General features: G+C 39.8%; 1 protein-coding gene across 1 annotated transcript in view; it reads right to left on the reverse strand.

Annotated features, from left to right (window-relative positions):
* ELTD1 (EGF, latrophilin and seven transmembrane domain containing 1) overlaps positions 1-8037 on the reverse strand; it is a 73643-nt gene extending 65606 nt beyond the window's left edge. Inside the window, exons 1-2 of the mRNA XM_009586753.1 lie at positions 8016-8037; positions 6351-6500 (exon numbers count right to left, since the gene is read on the reverse strand). Coding sequence (XP_009585048.1) covers positions 6351-6500; positions 8016-8037 — 172 coding nt within the window. The remainder of the gene's footprint in view (positions 1-6350; positions 6501-8015) is intronic.
* Between the last annotated feature and the right edge of the window lie 1061 nt (positions 8038-9098).

The raw sequence follows: 9098 nt of genomic DNA on the forward strand, positions 1-9098 counted from the left end.
AAACATATTGCGCTGCTTTCCATTTGACTAATGTTCTCAGGCATCACCAGGCACTGTTGTAACACACTCTCCCCTTTCAATTTCCCGATCTACTCTTAAACGCTTCAACTAAAATATACTTTAAATAACGCTTCAACTAAAATATACTTTAAATAGTAGTTACAATAAACAATTTCGGTTATAAAAAGTAAAGTCAACTCTACAAAAACAGTGTTTTGACTAACAATGTTAGCCAAGGGTATGGCTATTTTCAGGAACATAAACATAGCTCCATCCTTTGCGAATGAAAAGCAACCATGCAACAGCTGGTTAGTCCCCAGCAGTCTACATACATCATAGCTATCAAACCCTTCCAAATTCACAGAAAAGTGTAACATCTTGTGCATGAAAAGGCAAAAGCCATACATAAAGCCATAGGTCCCCAAATGGCCGGGAAGCTGCTACGTTAACCTATACATTAACACCCATGCTTTCCCAGGCAAGTGGACTGTCATGCACTGGAATATCAAATCCTCCCGGCCAATTTGTCCAGGTTTCTTAATTCCATGATCTGCCTACAGGTTTAATCCAGAACATGTGATCAAGATACCTCGGCTGGGTAACATCGCACAGCTCAGCAGTCAATCTCTGCACTTCAGGAAAAGGCGAAAAACATTCAGCTACATTATGACCAATGAAGACATGGAAGGGAAGAAAACTTTCTGTCCCCCAGAGAGGAACCCTGAAGGCATGGGCTTAATTAAATGTAATACGTGCATATGCAACAAACAGGATGGTGCCTCCCAACACTTCTTGGGATCACCAAAAAGCCAGACACCTAAGCCTGGAGTAGAAATTCTGAATTCAAAGATGACTTCTGCCCTTTCACACACCCCGCGCTCCGGTTTTACCACACTCCACCCTGAAACCGTGTAAAAGATCCAGCAGAATTTGGAGGCACAGCAGCAGAGATTGGGAGACACAGAAGGAGGGGGGGAAAAGAAAAAGAGTAAGGAAGAGTGAGAGACGAGCCCAGAGGCTATGAGGAGCATGTCAAAAGGTTTGGGAATCGGTTGTCTGCTTTGGCCTCCTGTGCAGCACATCCCAAGTTTTCCAAGCTGTCACCCACTGTGTTGAGTCCTGTTATTTGTGTTTGGCTAAGGCATATCTTTCTCCTGCTGTGCTATGCCAGAGCAGCTGCAATTTGCCTTTTTATAGCTTGTGGTAACTGATAGCAGTGAAATGAATTTAGGAAGTGTGTGGATTGGATCTTCCGTATCAGTGATTTCAGACTATTTGGTAAACACAGAAGTGACATCCAGTGATGTATGCCTGCTGGTAACAACAACAAAAAAATTCTCCTCTGGTGAACCAGCATTTGGATTAGATCGTTTTCTATTGAAGGACACTTCTGGATAAAATGAAATGATTATACACAGTGGTTTTACAGGGTCATGTTAATTTAAAAGGTAAAAATTCCCTCAAAACTATATACCGATTGGGTGCTGCAGAACGGCAACGGTGACACCAGTGAATCAAAACAAATTCAGTGACTGCAATAAAAGTTGATGGTGGGACACAGCGACATCACCTTAGAGCAAGGAGCTGATGTCTCACAGGAAAGCTCCTTTTTACAGCTAGCAAAAGCCAGAGAGTTGGTCGCATGACCCTCAGTAAAACAAGAAAATATGTTTGTGTTCAGATGTTGAGTAGGCTTTCAATTTGATTCAGCTGAGTTTACACAAATTGCCCTGTGTTTTAACAGGGAATCTGTATTTTGATATAAAATACCACTTTGAACTGATGTATTTTTTGCCCCTGGAAAATGCTAAATCCTCCTGCACTTCAGAAAGAGTCAGTGCCTTGCTTCAGTACAAAGTTTCCCTGATAGCCTAAGTCCCTGCTCACCATTTCTGGAAGAGCTGTAACTATTTTAAAAGTAAGACTGATTAATTTTGCAGTATAATTTGGAAGTGACATTTACAAGGGAATATTGTGCGGGGATATCTGGGAGGGATATTGTGTTCAGGCTTTTCCTGCCTGCCTGCCTACCCTCCTGGAACAAACAGCACTGCTTCATTTTCCTTCCGTATTTTGCAAAGTTAAAGTAAACACTGTGATCACACTGTTTACTTTAATTTCCTGCAGTGTGCCAGCAAAGCAGCAAATTGGCAGTCAGCAATCAAGAAGCAGCCAGTATTGAAACAGCAGAGCTGCTTAGGAAAGCATCAATGATGCCAACTCATTTTTCCCTCTGTTTTAAAAATAAAATATTGGCTTCTATGAAGTTTTACTTCCACCCCAATCTTTTCTAAAGGATCTGAAATTTTGTTTGTTTCCTTTAATTTTCTTCTGGAAGAAAGCTGGGATTATGAGCAACACCTAATTTACATGTCCAACTCTTTTTACATAAAGAAATGGATTTACAAAAGTGGCAAATATATGCTATTCATCTGTTAAAAAAAACATGGCATTTTTGCACAAGAGGAAGTTAACTTGTCTATAAATCAGTCTTATCTGGATATATTTTTATTTTTATGCCAAGAGCTCTAGCTGTGCTACTTCAATTAGGTGTATGATAATGTGAAGCTAAAGCCTCATGCATTACATTCAGAATACACATCTGCCCAAGAACGAAGTCCAAAAAGGCAAATAGTTTATATTTTCAGAGGCTGTTCTCTCTCATCTTATACTACATAAAGCAAGGAATATAAATACAGAAGAAGTAGCAAGAAGAATGGGATAGTATTTTGTACCTCAGAGGTGTAAAGCTTGACAAGGTGACTCATTTATGGCTTTCTGGAAGATACTGTAGAGAAGGAATGTATTGCTATGTAAGTTATAATTCCAATATATAAAAGAGGCCAGATCCTACAACCAGTTATTCTCCTGACTATGTGCAAAAAAAATGAAGACAATGAGATTATGAAGAGGATTAGCTTTTTGTTAGACTGGCCAAAATATACCTTCGGAAAGTCCAAAACATGACCTAATTTAAAGTGGTTGAAATCTTGTGGGAAAGATTGTAAGAGGATAATTATTTTAAAAGCCATGACTTTGACACCAGGAAATTAAATTCATATCTATATGTCTTTATCTATACACAGAAAATCCAATAATCTTGAGCTCTCTGCAGTCACTTAGCCAGCTGGCAAAGGGAGCAAAGTAAAAACTAACAAACCCCATTCCTAAGGTATGTTGACATCAGTGAATCATGATTCATCAATAATGGTGCTAGGAAATAAATGTAACAGGGCATTATTACCTTTTGCAGCACAGTAAACTCCAGGGAAAATGTCTAAGTATATTACATTGAAAAGACAGAGCTAGCAAAGAAATAACTTTTACAAGTATTTAAGAGGTGTTACAAGCAAGTGAAAGTAGAGAAACAAATGTAAATCTTTTAAATACAGTGAGAATGTACCTATAAATAAAAAGGGACAGTTTTCCAGCTATACAAGCTTAAGAGGACTAGCCTGAAAACTAGCATTTTTTGTTGTTCAACGTTTTTACAAGGAGAAAGAATTTGAATTGCTTGTTCCAGAATAACCCCTCAAAACAACCACTGTTCTGGTTCAATTGTCTACCAGGATAAGCACAATAAAGAAGTTAGTTTTACGCTATGTGAAATTATTAATGTTGTTGACAGTAATTACGACTCTCACAACCTATCTAAATAACTAAAAGGGCAAATATGTAAACACAGCATACTATATGTACTCTTTAGAAAAAGCCTGTATTAGCACATAATTGATGATCCTCTTTGAAGGTGACTGGACTATCATTGTAAAAGCCTAAGATTATTAACTGAAGAAAAATGAGTAGCTATCTCTAGAACAGCAGATACACCTGCTGCTTTTGCCACACAGAACAGCAAGATCTAATACATCATTAAACAACTGAGGCTTTGCTTTACGTTTTTGTAGCTTTAAACTATTTATGATAGGGTTTAGCCTATATTTCTAATCCTTTTTAGGGCCTACCCAATTAAAATTCAGGTTACTTGTTTATGCTATTAGAGGACTACTGCACAATATTAATAATGCACCCTGTAACATGCTGCCCTAGAGAAACGTCGTCTCTCTTTCAGGGGCAACAGCCACATAGTTCTGATACAAGCTTTGCTGCTTAGCTGGGGGTAAGTGACTTTGGTGGCTGTCGAGGTATTTTACCAGAGAAAACATTGGTCTCCTGACATGAGGCTTGCTTCAAACCATTGCCACTTAACTGCAAAGCACCACAAATACATCTAGTAGCTGATTGGCCTGGACTGTCATTGGAAATTTTATTTTAAAGATTGAGTTGCCAAACACTTAGTATAATTCTTAATAAACAATTAATTGAGTCACACAATTTGTGAATGTATGTTTCACTGTACTGAATTTTCTTTAAATGATCAATAAATGTTTTTATGAATTTTGAATGTAGATTTCCCTAAGAAAATACAGGCAAAAGAGAAAGTAAGAAAAAGATACTGTATGAGAAACAAGAACATGGAAGATAAGATAAATGCATCCTCACACAAATAATGGGTACATATATAATGGATGGATTTAAGAACATCAGTAATGTCAGTGAAGAACAACAGGTGTCTCTTCTGCAAGTTTAATTGATGATTCATAATCACAACTTTCTAGAAAAGTACAGGCAATGTAGTGGACACCAGAACATGGTAGATAAGTAAATGCTGGTTTGATTTGTTCCAGGTAGTATTGCTAAAATTTGACTTGTTTTTCTTGTTTCTCTGCATTATTCACAAGCGTAGGCCCTTGACTCTGCAAACATAATGTGCACTTAACTTTCAAATCAACCAGCTTACTCATGGTAGTAAAATTGAATTAGTGCAAATACAATACTAGTGTGGTGAAGGCCATTTCTTCCTATTTTCATTTGACCAGCTCAATAGACAAATAATGATTGACCTATATTTAGGGCAAGGTTAGCATTAAATTCAAGAAATATGTTTAGTGACTACATGACACGTGATGCAAAGAAGAGGCTGAGAGAACAGTGTTTGTTCAGGCTTAAGAAGAGAAGGCAAAGGGGAAATTATATTGCTGTCTACAGCTACCTAATGGGGGGTCATGGGAAGAGATGAAGCTAAACTATTATTGGAAATGTACAGCGGTAAGTGCACATGAAAGACAAAAGTTACAAGCTACAATAAGAGAAACTGCAACTAGATATCAGAAAAAAGTTTTCAATGGAACAGGGGCCCAGAGAGGTGTGCAATCTTGGAGACACTCAAAACTCGGCTGGACAAGGCCCTAAGCAACCTTCTCTAAGTTGGACCTGCTCCGAGAGGGGAGCTGGACCAGATGACCTCCAGAGGTCTCTTCCAAATGAAATTATTCTACAATTTTTGTGATTCCTTATTGTTTATTATTTTAGCCAGCTATGTTTCTCTCTAAGCATTCCCAGCTTATAAAAGGGTAGGCAGCTTTCTTAGGAAAAATGTCTTTGCATTCTAAATTTTCCTAAAACAAGCACACTTCCAAGTACACCACGGCAAATGAGCTATAAAAACCCAAACTAAAGGTGGGCCGCTTACCTGTGCTCATACCAAACAAAAATGCCTCTGTTACTGCTAAATTTCCCAAGATGCATGAAACACAAAAACTGACCAAACGGCTGGTTAATATTCATAACTACTTCTCAGGACACTGAAAGCTGACAAGATTCATATGAATTTCAGCCTGCCTGCAGCTGGGCATAGCTACATCTAACAGTAGAATAAGTACTAGAGCTATTCATAGTGGAGTACAACTCAAAAATGAAGGCAGAGAAAATATCCTTTTCTTTGGATGGAAGATACAGGCACCTGGAGGCAGACTCCTCTGTAGGATTTCTGGCATACTTCCCTTGCAAGCAGCTGTACTGGAAAAATTAACATTGGCCTCACATGCGGGCATGTCTCTGTGGCACACGCACCTCCTCAGTCTTCTAGAGTAGCCCAGGAGCTGTATGATTTGATCGCGATCAGCTGCTGGGAAGAGTGGCCTAGCCCTATGTGTGTGTGGATGAGGTGTGAGGGCTGTAAAGCAGCAGTCATGCCAACTCCAAGCTTCAGAAGTCCTGAGTCACAAGGGAAATTGCTGAAGCTAAATTGGAGAAGATACATTAGCATCTCTCATGGAAGAGGAAAGCTGGAAAACAGGTCATACTCAACTGAGATGCGCAGTATGCTATATTAAAATACTAGGCTGAGAGTAAGTTGTAGAATTTCTCAGAAACCGCTAAAGGTTTTGGCTTTGAGAACATGTTCGTGTAAGGTGTTGTGACATAAAGTTTAATCCTTGAGCTAAAGGACTCTTGAGTAAGTTTTTCAAGCAAGCACGTAACAGAAATGCATATAGGTAAAATCTGTTTACCGTAACAGAACGTTATGCCATTTCCCGTATATCCTTGGGAGCAATAGCAGCCTGTTGTCCCACCCTGAACTTCACACCTGGCGTCTTTGTGGCATGTCATGTTGCAGCTTGCAGAAGTGCAGCCATAGTCCAGCAGACTGGAAATCAGAACTGGAACAAAGGAAAATCAGACTTGTTTCTTTATCTAAAAACTCATTCCAAGCTCTAAAACCAGATCTGGGCAAAAGGTGTCCACAAAATTGGTGTATTCCAATAAACTTAACATCATCACAGACTCAGCTATATCACAGAATGGGGCAAAGACTACCAACTACAGGGAATTCTCTAGTAAAACTACCCAGGGGCTAGAAACAGCAGACACACTGTAGATTAAGAACTTGTGTATGTGCTCTACCAGTACAAAATTGGTAAACAACGTAGAAGTTACTCAGTGATCTGGGGAAAACATTTGAAAGGCTTTCAAAGCTCTCTAGTACTTTCCAGTAAAGCACAGACATTATTTGCACTCTGAATTATGTATTGAGTGTAATTCAAACTGCCCTGCACATATCAAGTGAAGAATACCGAAGAGAGTTCCCCTGAGCAGAGTTTTTATTTTTATAAGCGCTTCCATACTTGTGTAGCTAACACATATGCATGGTCTGAGAGATTAAAATGACATGTCACAGTATTTACAGCATTATGACATTAGGGTTTAAAAACTTATCCAAGTTATTTAAAGTTAATCTCTTAAAATACCGTTTCCATGTTATGAAAATATTGTCTTCTTTTTTCCCTCCACTGGATGATTCCTAAATGGTGTAACTACTTTCCCATTGTATGAATACATATGGTTTTCAACACAAAATAAAAAGGAATCTCTCCCTTTGAGAAAACTAACAGCTCACTGAATAATTAATTACACACACCTTGTAATAGGTTAGAAATGAGGTAATTAACTCGGAAGGGAAAGTAAGTATTTTACTTTCTACTTTACAAATTGTTAGCAGGACATAATGAAAGTTGCAGAACACAAAAACCCTTTTGGATGCTGTCTTCCTCTGCAGTTCTGACTTTCCCTATCCAAATATTATTCTGGATATTTGCTAGCTTAGTGTTACAATACAGGTTTCCTTGCTTCAGGAAATCTCACTGAGGCGTTGTTTTCTTGGACAAATTAAAATTTCATGAAAAATTCAAGACTAAAAATTACACACACTTTTTAAACAATTATATATAATGCAAATCAATTTAGCTATCACCAAGTTTCATCTTTTCCCTCTGTTTTTGAGAGAGGAGACCATCTTCCAGAGATTAAAACAGAAACCTGTGGGATTCTGTTGTCGTATTACTGTTCATAACATGTGAAATCTAAAAATTTTCCAAGACGGAGGAAGAGAGAAAAAAAAAAAAAATCACCAAACCCACAGAAACCCACAATGTTTGTGTTTTTTAGAGAGCAAAACCCACAGTGAGATAAAGACTGGCATTTGTGGGATTTGGTTTTGGGATGATCCTAACCATGCAATTACCAAATCCAGCAGCAGCATCAATCAAAGGTATGGGGACTTTCAGTCCCGCATACCCAGCAGCTTCCCACCACCTCCGACACACTCGTTTCTCCTTGCCAGACCCCGCTCCCTTCCCACCTGCCACTCGCTCCCCAGGGAAGGAGATTGCACCTACCTAGGAATGGAAGGAGTTTCATTGGTGATGCTGTTGCTGTGCCGTGCCCGGTGCAGAGCCCCTGTGTCACAGAAAAAAACTCCCTGCCTTAAAATGTATGACCATGTGCAAAATACACACACTTGCCTATCAAGAAAGCGATGTCCTGGTGCAGGCGCAGTCCTGACACTGCTCTTTGTCCCGAGCTTCACGTTTCCAAAAGCTCCTGAGAATCACAGGCAGGACAGGGAGGGTCAGGAGGGGCTGAGGACCTGGTCTTCTGGCAAGTAGGGAATAAATGAGAAGGGAATAAACGAGAAAGTAAAAGTGAAGCAGGAGCCTGGGTCTTGCAGGGGATATCAGAGAAGATTTGGGCGTGAGTGGGTTAGAGGAGCATGGGTTAGAGGAGCTGCTTGGGAGAGTGCCTGGGGCAGGGGGAGGATGAAGGTGGAAGGGATGAGCCGCAGCCTGCTGGCAGAAGGAGTAAAGGAAAAGAAGAACGGTGGAGCAGATCAGGGAGGGTGAGGAAGAGGTGGAGGAGATTAGTAACTAGCTCAGGGTTTATGAGCTCAGAGGTAACGGTCTACATGCTTCCTTCCACCTTTTCCTGGTGAGCTGAGTATATGTGAGCCCCAAGACCCATTTTTTTTGAGACAATCTTGGCTGACTGCAATCGTTCTTCCTACCGCTTTCTTTTTTGAGATAGAGTCCTACTGCAGCCAAGCAGTGTTGCTTTAAGGGTAATGGCCTGTGAGGAGGTACAGGAAATCCACTGAACTCTGCTTTGTGAGAAAAACAAAGACGTATAGGCAGGGAGGAAAAAGGCAGGAAGGCAATTGTATGGCCGGGAATCTCAGGAGCCGAAGAAGCCAAAGTTTCTATGGGTTCGTGGACTGAAACAGGCTGTTGTGTAATAGGACATATTCACTATAGCCAATTTGGTAAAGCATTTGGCATGTCTTTGTGTTAAACGTGGGAGCAGTTCTATCCTCATTATAGCATCCTAAACGACGAGACTTCAGCATGTACTTATATTATGCATGGACATGACAATATTTTCTCTAATCTTGTTATGCATACCACCATTTCCCAGCTTCCTGGAGA

The sequence above is a fragment of the Fulmarus glacialis genome, unplaced genomic scaffold, assembly GCF_000690835.1.
Source record: "Fulmarus glacialis isolate BGI_N327 unplaced genomic scaffold, ASM69083v1 scaffold37251, whole genome shotgun sequence".
Lineage (NCBI taxonomy): Eukaryota > Metazoa > Chordata > Aves > Procellariiformes > Procellariidae > Fulmarus > Fulmarus glacialis.